At 43.3% G+C, this 15322-nt stretch overlaps 1 protein-coding gene across 1 annotated transcript in view; it reads right to left on the reverse strand.

The window, feature by feature from the left end:
• Positions 1-15322, reverse strand: part of T265_00466 (hypothetical protein) — a gene marked incomplete at both ends in the record, with an annotated part of 178917 nt that overhangs the window by 99665 nt on the left and 63930 nt on the right. The window contains 10 exons of the mRNA XM_009164239.1: positions 2041-2183; positions 2431-2700; positions 6019-6369; positions 6502-6615; positions 7705-7903; positions 8414-8523; positions 10810-11008; positions 11576-11724; positions 13740-13862; positions 14791-15312. Coding sequence (XP_009162503.1) covers positions 2041-2183; positions 2431-2700; positions 6019-6369; positions 6502-6615; positions 7705-7903; positions 8414-8523; positions 10810-11008; positions 11576-11724; positions 13740-13862; positions 14791-15312 — 2180 coding nt within the window. The remainder of the gene's footprint in view (positions 1-2040; positions 2184-2430; positions 2701-6018; positions 6370-6501; positions 6616-7704; positions 7904-8413; positions 8524-10809; positions 11009-11575; positions 11725-13739; positions 13863-14790; positions 15313-15322) is intronic.

Below are 15322 nucleotides of genomic sequence, written 5' to 3' on the forward strand. Positions count from 1 at the left end.
ACACAAAACTGAGGCACATCCCAGCCAAAGCACACAGGCACGCGCACGCGTACGGAAGGAACACATTTAAACGATGTTCACATCAGACTGTCAACCGGATCACACCAGTGAGAAGAAATGTTAGCAGATCCTCTCAACGCTGCACTTGGCTTTTATAAAGCTGATTGTAATAAATAGTCGAAAAAGATACCAACACAAACCGAAGGGTAGAATTTTAAATTATTCCACTACACTGAGTTCCAATTTTAAACTTCCCGTATTACAGACCACATATCTCAGTTTGCTTAATAATTTCCGGGCCGAGCTTGATTCAGAACTCTTAATCAGGCCCAGTAACTCTGCATACTTTGACCTGTTCGGATGCATAAAATAATTTCGGGCGTGCCATTGGATTTGAGATCCCTACAGTGTGGTGTTTCGAGCACCAGTGATAAACCCACAGAAGATGAGCGAATGAGCGAGCAACAGCCGGATGGACGAGGCCTGGAGGAAAAACCTGGAGAAGGTGGCTGGAGCCACTACTTCGATGTAAGAGTGGTAGATACACAAGGGAATTCAGCGAATGAAACAGATGATCCCAAGGCTTGACGAAAATTGGGAAAAACGAGGGAATTCAGTCCGGTAGAAGACTCGTAGTAAAAAAGTTTAAGCTTTTTCAGTAGTGTTAAACTGTAAGAGAATAACAACAGTTCGTCTTGAAGAAGAGATAATTGGCACACCTTACTGAGAGTCAGCTAACGGTGGCTTGTCGGCTCCAAAGCTGATATCCACGTCTTCTCAACAGTAATTATAAGGGTTTTAGACACGATGTAAACAATGACTTTCTGATTTGTAAGGCAGGTATGAGAAAATTGATATTTTCCAAAACCTGGGGTGAACCTAGCTGACGTAAGATGATTTGGAAGGATTGGAAACTGTTTGGCTATTCAGTGGTGGTCTGCTGAGCACATCATCCTGAGGTGAAGTTTTGCAAGATGGCTATGTCTATCGAATAATCAATTTCGCTGTGTACTGTAGGGATTCTCTGGCTATTCAGTGGTGGTCTGCTGAGCACACCATCCTGAGGTGAAGTTTTGCAAGATGGGTATGTCTATCGACTAATCAATTTCGCTATGTACTGTAGAGATTCTGTCTTTATTCTGGATAGTGACACTGCTCAAGTTTATCTTCGAATACGTTAGATTACTCTGGCTCAGGTAGTCTGTACTGCCACTGTACTGCACTCTAGCTCTCGAAAACTGTCTTCAAGCTTAACGGGTTGCACAGTATCAGTAACACAATGTCGGATATCTGTGTATTGACTTGGTTTTTTNTGGTTTTTTAAAATTTTGATCATCTCGCTTGCAACTAATTCCTGCTGGTTGAAAAAAACTTTGGTTTGCCTACGAACCAGCATTCGTTTCGAACTAGAAGCCAGTTATGGAAATTTTTTGGATTCAAAACATAGTGTAGTGGAGTAAGATGTTATAATCCGACGTTTCTACAACCAAGTTCATTATTTATTTATTTCCAAGCAAAATTACTCTAAGAGATTGTGTGGTTTTAATTGAATAAATGACACTGGAGAGGTGATAGACCAGTGCGCATTAGAAACGAAAATGCAAAAAGAAAAAAGTTGTGAGGAAATTACCAAAAATGCTGAAAGGCTGCATTCGTTTGTCCCGTACTCGTCCGTTCTGTATTTATTACCAGACACCAAGCAAACAAGTGCTGCACTACTAATAACATCGTTTGCCAGAAGAAACATAACTATGATATGAAGACATGTACATCGTTCTGTGGCAACCGATGTGAGTTTGTCTGTGAACTCAGTTGCGGAAGATTACTGATAAACGTACGTCACGCCGTGTGACCTCGTATTGGTCTTTGTGCCACTTTAATAAGTCACTAGTGAGATTTCATAAACGCTTGGTAGCCAAACTTAATTCTACTTCCCTCTAAGAATGCACCGCAGGTGAGAACACGAATTTGGAATGTACTAATATTGTACTGTCCCGGGAAGGGACAGTGTGATTGTAAATACCAATACAATGCACTTACCGGTGCCGTTGCATCTTCGTTTCGGATCCAAGATACCTCTGAAGGATATTCCTTGTTTTCATCAACACATTCAGCTCGAGTTGGGTAGAACGGGAACGATGGTCTGCTCTCAGCTATGATGCGGAGCTTGGGGGCCCGGGATGCTGTTACATAGAAGAGGAGATATAATCTTATCAGCTTCTCAGTGGATAGTATTTACAGTATATGGCCATTACCAGAAAAACTGGGCCGCAATAATCGCCTTTGTATAGTATGAAGCGGTTCAGCTAATGCATCGGGGAAGAAACCCGGAGAAGCTTGAATAATTGAGTTTAATAATGTTGACATTAGATTGAACTTTGTAGGGTAGCCGCTTTTCGATTTTTATTCTCTTCAGCTTACCGATATCACCCGCTAGTACCTCGAGAACAGCCCAGTCCGAAGAGGCACTGACATTGGACAGAGGATCTGTAACTGTGCACCTAAATCTCCCAATCCATTCTGGGGGTCGCCTGAGACCACCAACTACCAGTGAATTGTGGATTTCCTGTTTAAGTAACCAAGGCATATCATGTAGTGATGGTCTCGTTTTCAATTCTCCACCGTCATGAATGTTCTCAGGTCGAACTTCGGTCTCCCAGGATATTTGTACATTTTCCACTGGCCGGTTGTGCCACAAATCTGGTTCAAGAAGAAAGAAAGAGAGAATCATGGTCCTTGACGGCTGATACAATAGCATCAAGGTCAAGTATAGATTACAGCACATATAAAGGTAAGGTCCATTTGTGACAAGGTGGAAAAAAGCCTCAGCTTTGCTGTATTTCCTACGCTGTCAACTGACTAAAGACTGGCTCGATAGTCAATGGAATGAATTTTGTGCTGAGATGCATACCAACTGCAGGCGCTCAGAGAGGGAAACAGGGCTGAGAAGTACAGTGACCGGTCCATTCTATTCGGAAGTATTTAGCGTCATTGTGGAATAGTTGATAGTGAGCCCACTCATGAGGGGGAAAAGCTTCACATAGAGTGGTTCCCTAAAAAAAGACCACTCATTGAGGACTGCTCAAGTTATCGTATTTGGAGCGTAGTTCCCCTAACGGAAAACCTTCCTATCGAACGTAGAGCAACTATCACCATTTGGACAACAGTAGAATGAAGAACTCATTGCCACCATCATTTTTGACAGTACCACAGTGATGCAGTGCGGCTAATGAAATGATTTTGTGACCCCCCACATAGTTCCTAAAGATAAAGTCCTCCATATGATCCATTGCCATTACCGTCCAAAAAGTTCTGTGTCAGAGGGTGCGAAATGCTACTGCTGTAAAATCACCAGCCCAGAAGGAAGTATTAAACGCTTCTGAGCCCACCCATATACGTGTTCTGGTTGTGAATCTATTTGCTGTTTACTAAAACAACAGCTGAGTTCACTGCACTTTTGAGTACATCTTTCTGGTGTATGTTGTGCGGCTGTGGCGGTACTGTAATGATGGCAAGCTCGAGTGGCTTAAAGAATGCTGTCACTTGGAGTTTCAAGTTATACCTTGTAACTTGTGTACACAAACCCACACACAGATTCTCTCATACCACCATACAAAGCTGATGGACGCAAGCGACGCGAGCTTCACCTATGGAGAGCATCGCCAAAATGAGGCGTCGGTCAGACCGGTCACACCGCTCAAGTATAAACACGTTCACCTGTTCAAACGTGAAAATTCACGCATCCAGTGTGCACTAGTGGAGCAGTGGTAACGCTCCTCTCGCATGTCAGATGTCCGGAGTTCAGACTCCTGGAACTACATTCACCGCAGAGCTCTGATGAGGGTGAAACACTGGCCCAGTTGTTTTCCACGTTTGGTGTGGACTCGCCGGAATAATGGCGTCAGGACAGTTGGATAATAGTTCTACAGACTCAGCAAACACCAACAACTAAGAAAATAATGGGGTTGACGCTTGCTGAAATCGATCTTCTTAAGGTAGAGGAAATTAACGAAACCAACAAACTTATTATGCCCAATGCAGCCGGTAACAGATCTCATGGAAGCGAATTTCCCCAAGTCACTTTTTCGGGTCCACTCGCACAGCCTAGCGAACTCAAACTCCAACCTAATGGACCCATCTGATAAGTGGCCTCTTCTGAGATAGTTCTGCTTTCTTAAACAACGGCTTGCATCTTTCTGGGTAGAACACACACATTAGAGACTATCTTTAAGGTGTTTTTTCATGCCGTTCCCATCACTGAATGAATCACCTGAATGGACCTACCAAAGTTGATTTATTGCGCCTTGCTGTAAGGTGATGTGGTTGAAAAGTCGCCGAAATGTTGGAATACTGATTTTTAATTCAGTCTGGCGTGCTGGTGTGCAAGGGAAAAAATGCCCATCCTCACTGTAGCGGAGGAAAGACTCCTACTGGGGTCGATGTTGTATCCTCAGCTGCTGGCTAGACTTAAAAAATGTGTCCATCTTTACTGTGTGGGTATATATTCAACTATGGGCACTCATGGTCGCATACCAGCGATGTGCATTTTGGCCCCTGACTGCTGTTGCTATTCAAATGATTATATCTGCATATTCGGTTATAGTCATCCTCACAGCTCTTTCTGATTGAGCGCCTAGTTTTGCGAACGCATTGCAGCGATAGGTTCACACCACATTCGCCGGTATGGTTGAAATAAACCAGAGTGGGTTGTTTTATAGGCTGATCCCTAGTGAGAATGGTCTCTCCAGAGAAGCGCCAAGAACAGGCCAGTCTCAGTTGATCACCTGGGATAGGCTCTAGAGGAGTGAGTCAGAAGCGGTCTCTTTATTTTTTGGTCCGTCCTGGGAGTTTCTTGTGGGAGAAGATGGCTATATAATCAATATACCATTCATATGGGATACTGGAGGGAAGTTTTTGTTTAGCCTCTTTTAGTCTTTAATAATGTTTTGGACCAGCTCAAGAGATATCGATTCCCCTTGGTTCATTTAAGTTATCTTCTGTAAGAGTGGCCGCTGAAGTACTGTCTTGCAGATGAAAAAACCTGAGCTTTGGGACATCTAATTACATTTGAAGTAACCTTCAGTATTAGGTGGTTCGCCAGCTATGTTCTCGAACCTCGGTGTGAGAAAGCTCAGTTTGTGAGGATTATAGATTTTAGATGCGGTCCCCTAAAGGTATCGGACTTAGGCCAAATCTCACGGGGCCTCAACGAAGTGGTCCACAGTCTTGGGAGGGAGGGACCTTACTGGGCAGACTAATCCATTTGATTGCAACTCGTTCTTTTAATCAGATCATGCGTACGCCTAGCGCCATCCGCCGCAGGTGAGATGGCGGATAGTGAGTTTAGTGATCCCTTGAGTCTTGCCACACTGGAACTTGCGATGGCAACTGGTACCTCCTTTACCGAGTTCTTTACTTCCCTTGCAACGTCCACACCTATTCCGTTACCCAGGCAAGACCAAGTGTCTTGCTGAAAACGAGAGACCCAGCTGGATCCAGTTGTGTTTCCTGTCAAGACCAAATTGGTGAGCAAACGAGAGTAGTTAGTGAGAAAATCCCTTGGATCCAGAATCTAGGAGGCTCACTTGGTGTCACGATGTCATCAACTATCAAGGTTAATTTTCTTCCAGCATGGCAAGCAAGGAGTGATCCGAAGACTGGATCAATGAAATTAGCATGACCTGGGAAGAAGTTCCTCCACAACGCACCCTAATAGAATATTCCAAAACCAGAGTTGAATGAGTGAATTTCACTCTTGCACTCCTTATTTCAGTGGCCATAATTCCCTTATACTCACTACCAGTTGAATTTCACCGAGCCCTACTTTAACATCTGCTGGTCATGGAACTTGGAGATGAGTAGGTTTATTTTAATGTTGGCCACATGTCTGTAAGGGGAAAATGTGTCTCTAGCATCACCAACAGTAACTTCGATTTCCAAGTTTTTAAGGAAAAAAGAAAGGTCAGCGGTGAATTGTGTAGGATAAGATGCCCCTTGAGAGTGGGTATTCTTGCCTACCTGTAGCTGTACAATAAAGTCTGATTGTCCCAGCTTCAGGTCCGACTACAACTCCAGGTCTGGCTAGTGGCTGTATCTCTGCCAATAGATTCGGACTGCGTATCCACAGCTCAACCGAAGGCGAAGGGTGATATGCTTGAAGTGCGCTGGTTGCATCGACCGGGCGTGCAACACAGAAGATTTGTGCTCCCGTGGGCCGTTTGGTTAATCCATTAAACCGAAGTATTGATCCATTGTCCTCTAGTTGAACGTTTTGCGCAAGTTTGGACTTGGAAACAGCATGGCGTCTGCCATTGGGGTATTGTACAAACCAGTCAATCCGCTGAATGGCAACAGGTGATCCACGTACCTCTGCATGAAAGAAAAGAGCGTCAGTCTAGAAAGCCAAAAAGGAGTCATCCATGACCATAAAAAATCCTCCTGGTAAGCGAAACATATCTACGTGATGAATTAGTTTCGTGTAGTCTGAAAACATCCGCTTACGTTTAACTTCGCACTGCAACTCCAGATCACTTCCAATAGTCCCGACAATGCGATCGCCGACCATATATTCACTTGTAACCTTCACTTTGTACGCTCTTTCGGTTTTGGAGATTACTAAAATAAAAGGAAATAACGGAGTATGTAAACAACATTTTCAACAGTTGTTTTTTTGTGTTATTTACCTCCTGGTCCGAGGACTGCGTGGCCCGAAAATCGATAAACAGAGTGAAACTAGCCCCTACTTTCGGAAAAGAAAACTATCACTGTTGCAGACCAAAGCTTCAATAAATTCTTTCGACCTCTGTCAAAAAAGCAGTAGATTTTACATTGATTACATCGTGTGGACACGGAAAACTTCCCTATTCCTGGTAGCTAATGGGCGACCGATAATTCACTGAAAAGCAAATATCTATCTCACAGAATGTTAGGTAATTTCTAGTATATCAGTCATTCCTTGAATAAGTAGTGAGAGGGAACCATCCTCTATGAGGTTCCCACGGAGTTAAAATTCATGATTATTCGAGCTGTTTCACATGATGATTTGGACAAAGCAGCAATAAAAACAGGGTTGCAGTTTGAGTTAATTTTGTGCACTCTTCCATAAAACAGCATATGATGTATAGTGCAACGCAGCTTACAACACTTGAATGGTTCCAAACGAACCTGATCGACCAATAAAACTGGGCAGTCTCTTAGTGACCTTTAGGTTTTTTCCGAGCTCACAGGATATGCTTCAGGACATTAATCAATGTAAACCTCAGAGAACTTCAACTTCTGTGGCCGTCTACTTCATGCTAAGACCTGGAACGACGGGTTAAGTTCGGTCGTGTGAGTGGAGTCGTTTAGACGTCCGGCGACCGATGAGCTGACCCTGGAATCGATCAGCGTTGGGTTAGGGACAGTTGACATGGTACAGAATTTCCGGTCCTTGTTCCAAATGAAGTGAACAGAAGTCCATGTTTTTCGACGTTGCATCACGCTGGCTCATAGAGTTGTTGCGAAATACAGGTAACTCGGGCTCACTGCTTGTTTGTTCCAGTACAAGTCAGATTCATCGCGCACAAGGCACTCTCCTGTTTGAATGTTTCGACACCTTACCAAAACAAATATATCTAAAATATTTATTCTGGTTAAGATATACTGCTATAGTAACACTATTGGTTCTCCATTTCGACTTGCTCTTGCAGCCTTAAATTCACTTACCTTTGAGTTCCACCACCTTTTCTTTATCGACAGTCTTGCAGGACACGGTCTTCCCGTCAAGATCCAGATTGGCTTCGCCTATTTCAACAAGTGACGAGTATGGCTTGTGTGTGAAACGCATGTTGGCGTTCACTTCAGAGGAGTCACTGCTCCAACCAAGGAAATCAGACGCAGGTCTTGCATCGTAATGACAGTAGAGCTAAAGTATAAGCAAGGAAAATTTCGAGATTTGATGCCAACACCATATTTCACACTAGGCTGACACAAAAAAGCGTTAAATCCGGGTGAAAAGCGAAATCGAGCTTAACATGCAACTTCGAAAATCAATATTCCACCTCTGCAGCCCGCTCAAGGTGTCAGAAGGACCACATACTACCGTGCACTGATCCGTCTTTCTATGAATTCACAAACATCACACACAAAGGAACTGTAGCCTTGAACGAATGGGATACACCAAGATCCCTCTAGCGAACCATAGAAAAGAGGTAGAATGAGTTGCCGCACGAAACTGAAGGTCCTAATGTTCACTCATGAACATTTGCAACTACACACACAACGGAAAAGCACTATATATGAAAAACCTCAACTAATGCCCCACTTTTGTCCATTGGTAAGATCCTGCCCATGAAGCTACTTGCCTAGGACAACTGATGTGAGATATTTAAATCTGGTATCCGCTCAGATTTGCGAAAACGCCTCAAGAACCTACTCGCAATCGGTCACCTTCCGTAACTTCGACAGAGGAGCGTCCATCCACTTCCTGACTCACAAGGGTGTCCGGCGAATATATGTAGATCCTTGAAAACGGATCTTCTGGGACTGAAACATAATAAAAATTCTCAATCAACTTGAATTTATATTAAATTAACCATTTTGTAGAGTGGCAACAGGCACTGTGACACATAAATTCACTTGAGTCATTCCTGACAATTTTTCCAGAGCGGTAGATTTCCTGACTAGACGGATAACAGAAAACGTAACGCAATAAAATGATATACAGTGGAAGGTTAGTTTGGAAACGTTGAAAGTGCGAAGTCACAATGGGTGTATTATTGTTGTAACTAACTGATGTCCCCGCTTTAGTGCCTGAATGCCGGAAAAAGACTCACCAACAAGGAATACAACACTTATTGTGAGCAAGCGAGTGAAAAAATCACTAGGGGCGTTGCGATATTTAAAGCGCACTTTTGGCCTTCAATCCAGGCTGTCCGGTCGGCTTGGATGAACGTTCATCGGCCGTTGCTTCTATGACATGCCTGGACGGGCTGTCGTTGAGTGACTGACTGCTGCAGCGTCCACTCGGCAGCTGGCTTTTCTGGTCCGGACGCTTGATGGCTTCCCAGTCGCGATTTTGGTGAGGTTCCAAGGGTCGCAGTGGGGCTCGAGCATTCTGGAATTATTTTCGAGAATCTGGCCTCCCTGACAGCCGTGATTAAAAAGACGCCAGGGTGTGCAAACAGACCACCTACTTAACGAACGGGTAAGCTGCCAAACGAGCTACCGCGGTTACTTGCTATACGTCACAATTATACAGGTGAATTTCACACGCGACTTAACTCAGCCCTACGAATCATCAGCGCCACCAGATACATAGGGCCTGCTGTTTCCAGCTGGTGTACAGTAGAAGGGCATTTTGATTAAGTTTGAAGGCATTTGGTCCAGGTACATTTGATGTGAATAAAAAAAATCAACGTTACTGGGTTCCGAACAGGAAGATGCCTGTCGGTAGAGACCACCTCACAGAAGCGGCGAGTTCGGCCGATCCCAAGACTTCGTCTCTCCTGAGTGCGTACCATACATAAGCGGCCGGGTACACCAGACCAATATTCGATGCTTTGAAACTATAGCATTTCCTATTACGACTATTCGAAAAAAGACTATGGCATTTGTTAAAAATCCTGATGGAAAGAAAGTAGACTTCGGAATAAAGAAGGTTCGGTTTTAAGGAGGTTTTTTCTCATCTAGCATGTGATACAAACTACATTTACTGATTTGATCAAGTTGAAGCAAAGCGGCCGGGTACAGAATAGTTTTGCACTATTCGAGTTACTTGGGGAGCGGAATCTTTAGAAAGAATGTGAAACAGTAAAGACTATTCCGGGTAACCAGGGTCAAAACCACCACAAGGATCGGATCACGTAATTCAAAAGCGTCTGGATCGAGATTAAGAAACGCGTCTTCGCCTATAATACCGTGCGCACTATGACGTCACCAGGTGGGCTGGCGCTGGAGATATGGAAACCTGATTTTAAGCGTGAAGACAGCGGATATTGACCTTGCTTACTCAACGTTCACGGGAACTACTAATGGGTACAGGAATGGCATCACTCTATTTCCATTTGTTCGAGACAATGGTCCGAGACATGACACAACCGCTACCACAATTTGAGGGGAATTAGTTTAAGTGCGTTAGCGTAAAGCAAAGTAAGGACTAAGACCATGTATCTTTGTTATGCCAAGCAATCATGCAGGAAATCCCTTTCCGTTTATTGGATGAGCTCAATATGAGAGAAGGGCATCAGATTCTGAGAACATAATATCCAGTTAAGTTTTAATCCCTTGGCTTGTTGATCCTGATGTGTTCGGTGAGACTGCTAAGTGGATGAAACTATGAATCAGACTTCATGAGTAGCCAGATTGCTTGATTAGCTCAGCAGAGGATAAAATGAGGAGATCACAGTTATGGAAATTTACAACCCTAATTCCGTTTTGGAAGACATAACAGGCTTGATTATGTACCCGGCTGCACACGGAAAGGAACTCACTCCTCATAAGTAAAAGGAAATCGTTCATTGTATCGGTCCAAACATTCAATCATAACCAAATACATTAGTCAGCTCCGTTCTTTTTCATACCCCCCCCCCACAGTCAACCCAATATAGTGTTGACAGTTCCCTTAAATGAACATTCAATGAGTGATAGCACATAGCAGTTGTGAAACCTCAATGGAAAAACTAGAACCCACAGTCATGTCTTTCCTGAGGAGATACAACAAACAATTTACTGTACGAATTTACTATTTACTGACCAGCTGTACTGTACGCCCACTGAAGAACGATGTTGCCGTTAACTATTACATTTTCCAACAATAAACAAATGTCGAACCTTTCACGGGAACTTTTTCATCCGGGATTTGAACAGTCCTCGTTCCGCTCGCTTCCGTATTATTCACAAAGCAGGTATATTTACCAGAATCGCTGAACGGATCGAAATGGCCTATACGCTGCCAGTCCAGCTCCACCTTCACTTTTGACAAGCCATGCGGATCTTGATCTCGTCCCAACGGGGAGGTGACCAACGCTTCCTGTGTGACGGATGAAAGTTGTATATTTGAATAAAAATGAGGCCCTCTTGTAAGCGATGCTTTTGACTTTAAAGAACCAGGTTTTGCTAGACTAAAATAATGGTTGTCAAAATAGCAGTGAGGTGTTTTCTTTGGTTTGAAATGTTTTTTATCTATGAAGTTATTGGCAAACTGACTGAACAAGCACGAACTCGTATGTCTGATTCGAAACTTGCTGCCTTAAATTCACGCAGGGTGAAATTGACACACAGAGCTTATAAACACCTCCGGGTGGATTCATTGAACTTCATATGGAGAATTTGTGTTCGGAACGAGCACGACTGGTTGCTATGTCCACTGCAGGAAACACGGAGTTTGAACTATTTCAAGGGAATCCTTCAGTGGCGATCAACTAACCCGTGGTCGGGTTAGTTGATTGGTTTGCTTGCCCTTAAACAGCTCAGACAGGGAAAAATGCACAAAAACAGTTCTGCTTGAGTTGCTCGCGATAAACCTGACTCAGCGCATTCTTATCGGAGGTGAAATCCACACAACCCTAAAATGATCAGATATCACAAGCATACTCACTTTCAACTTATCCGGACCCATGGCATCCGATGCGATTTCCACGTCAGAGGGCCGACTTGGATTCAGATCATAACAGACAAGCCGTGTGGGGAATGTTGAGTTAGGATTTTCATAATAGGTCTCGAAAACAATCCGCGGATCGTCAGAAGCTAAAATGACATGACATAATGAAACAATGGAACAGGAATCATCAAAACCGAAAGGTAGGGTTAAGGAAGTCAAAACCATGTATCATGAAAATGATAAGTTAGCCACCAAGTATCCAGACTTGGAAGGAACTGTCAGAATCAGAGCTCCCTCCATGAGATTTTGTAATGTAACTCCGGCATCAGTGGTTTAACATATCACTTTCCTATTGAAGCATACCAGGGCAAAACCAGTAAGGCATACGAGAGCTGTTTCTTTCTTACCTGAGGTTACTTAGGCTGCATATGCTTGATTTCAAACGGGAGAGAGAGAGAGCAGCAGATTCCTAATGCTTTAGTCAGATTTTACACATATCCGCCGCTAACGAAGTATCAAAAGATCTCATAAAACTAGGTGTCCGCAGTCCTGTCCTCCACAGAAGCACCCACAAAATACTTACGACGTAAGTAAATTTCGAAAACATACGAAACGTAAAATTTCACAATGTTGCAAAGAAACAATTTTGTTGAGTCTGTGTTGGACTACCTGGAAGATTTCGAGGCTAAACGCAAAGTTGGCTGTACTGCGTTACGTCGTATGTGACGTTCAGGCTTGGAACGGAGTAATTTTCAAAGCATTTGGACACAGAATAAGACGATGGACAGAGCTTAGATGTTACTCAGCCCTTCATTGCCAAACAAGCACATTTCGGGGATGAAAATTCGCATGTATCAAGAGCATGTGAGGATTTTATCTAAAATCATTCTGTGGCTGAGAATGTGCTATTTGCACCTAAAGGTTGAGATGTGCCAGTTGAAGTAAACCTAGTTTCACTTACGACACCGGCGTTCTCGAAGTCCAGAAAAAATGAAGGGCAATTGGAGGAAAATTAGGCTATAGGTGTTTGCTAATACTATGGGATTTCGATCAGTTGGTCTGGGAACAAGCAAGCCTGAATTAAATGTGTTTATTTTTTAGTCACTGGTCGATTTATCGTAAAAAACTTGTCTGAAGTAGTAGGAACAATGCGCAAAGTTTGCGCTCATCAAGCAGGGATTATAGAGTCTCGAAATTCCTCATTAAACATGTGTACGTTTTATGCGTTCCCTAATGTTTTGAAGTATATTTTTAAAAAAATTAGGTGCGATCCTTCGTGTATCTAAGCAAACAAGACGGTTTTACTGGTTTATTTAAACTGAGCAGTATTTTCTGCGCGAGATAGCCTTATGATAAAGGAACTAACGTGCTAACGTGTGGTATCTCGACTGCTCCTGTTTAGTCTTGGGCAACCTGAATGTATCCCAGACATCGTGTTTCCTTCGGGTGGCATGGCAGTGTTGTGTCGTACGAGTGCAACATCTGGACGATTTGCTGTCCGGAGGACAGCGAGGGAAAGAGCTTTACAGAGNTGTCCGGAGGACAGCGAGAGAAAGAGCTTTACAGAGTCTCAGGAGTGAAGCCCTCATTTGCACAAGAGTCCCCAAGACCCTGAAAATTGATGTCATCCCAATATATTAGCGCTTAGGGAAAAGTCTAGGATAAACCTTGTGTATTTTCCCATAATGGAAACTGACTTCGGTGCTCCCAGAATGGCTGAATGGATATACACTGTCAGGAAGGAGTAGCCTATGTCATCTGTTACAGCTAAAATAATTATCTGGGTTCAGTGTAGACTTGCACACAACAAGATCAAGGCTCAACAAGATTGCCGCTGAAATGTCCAGCAAGCACTGCACGAAGACTCACAATTGTCTGCAATCCTCCGTATAGCCATGCAGCCGTTAAGACTATAATGCACATTTAGGTGCAGAAATTCCTCAGTACAACACATTTTTGCAAATGCATAGCGAACAAGTAGAAATGTGTACTGATTTACACTGGACTGGACTCTTTATACAACATCTATTCTATTCTAATAAGCTCTCCCCCAACTTGTAAATTTGCAACCAAAGATGTTTTAGCTTCTTCATAACCGTTTTGATAAAACTGCGCAACCCAAGATTATTTTATCAAAAAGATCATCTTTTAAGCGACTTACTGATATTGTACTTTATTTCTCCAAACAGTTTGCTCCAAGGAACAGGATTACACTGGAATCTGAGGTATATCCCACTCGTTAGTGGATATTCGACGCGGAAACTGCTTGGTGACAACCTCTGAACTGTAATAGGAAAGACGGAAAGAGAAGTGGAAAAATGACATAGATGTCATGAGAAGTTTAGTTTCACAAATGCTGGTAAATAATAAAGTGCTGTCTTTTTTATCAACGGATAAAAGATTTTCTAATCCATACTCCTCGCTAGGTAAGAGCGTTATCTATTGGACTGACAGCAAATTGCCCTTCATGAAAATGGGGATTGGTTCAGAGTTTCTGGATCTGCTTGGACGAACCGATGAGCGGCAAACTTCCGGAGGATCAGTTATTGTCCCAAAATGTGGTTACACTTTGCTATTCGCTAGGATATCAAAGACATGAGTAAGGAGTAATCACCATCCTTGATAGGGGCGCTCGTCGTACAAAAAACTATCTGGACAATTCAGCACAAATTCATACTCTGTTGGAAGTTTGTAAATACCAGTGCAACGGATAGGGGAAAGGTTGAGAGGCAAGCAGAATGACTTTTCTGTACAGCCAAATGCAACTTTGAATTCGCAGTAAGCTTCCTGAGGAAACGATGTAGCTTTAGGATGTGACGCATTTACCTTGCATTTGGCATCATCCATGCCTGTTGGACTTAGATGTTCTCCCTGTGTGAAGAAACGAAATCAAACATTCCAAGCAAGGAATTGTGTGGGGCCAATAAAAACACTCTACAAAGTGTCACTAGTGGGCGACGCTGACGATTTCCGTACAACAGCAAGGATTTTGACAAAGTGCTATTAAGATCACTCTCCTGATAAAGACATGCCACTCGTCGGAAAACTTCGATTTTATCTGAAATTCTTTCCAGATACCGTACATATTCGAGGAAACGACCCGAGCCCACTTAGTGTCTGACGATGAAATCGCGTCATTCATGTTGGTTGCATGAGCGTTGATACGGGACAAGGTGATTCATAAATATTCTGAAGATTGCATTATAACTAACCTTTGTGCGTGACGTCGGTCACAGTTTTCCTCTGATAATCAATCAACATCCACTTTGGTTCTTCACAGTATTCTGCTTCTGGAGTGAAACCTTGAACAACAAAGTCCCAAACTGGAGCATCCGTTGTAGTCACACCTTCGTCGGTCGGCTGTGGTAAATCAACAGCCGTTCCCGGATCTAAGTGAGTTGTCTTGCCCGGATTTAGTGGTTGCACACGGATGGTGACATTGAACCGCTTCAGTTCCTCACCATCATCATCTCTATATACCACTCCTTCATAAACGCCTTCATGTTGTTCTGCAGCGGCCCAAATCACCAAGTCATTGCCCTCCTGAATCATTCCTTCAGGAAACTGTGGAGGGATCACATCGGATGGTTCCACCTTGTCGGGAAGATCACTCAGTCGCTTCCAGTCAACTCTGATTCTGGATTTTCCGGGCTTCTTGAGAACACGAAGTGTTTCGGGCTGCATAAATGGAATTTCTACAGTCGATGGTGGTATTGTAATATCTTTGCTTTTCACTACAGCAAT

The sequence above is a fragment of the Opisthorchis viverrini genome (genome assembly GCF_000715545.1).
Source record: "Opisthorchis viverrini unplaced genomic scaffold opera_v5_4, whole genome shotgun sequence".
Lineage (NCBI taxonomy): Eukaryota > Metazoa > Platyhelminthes > Trematoda > Opisthorchiida > Opisthorchiidae > Opisthorchis > Opisthorchis viverrini.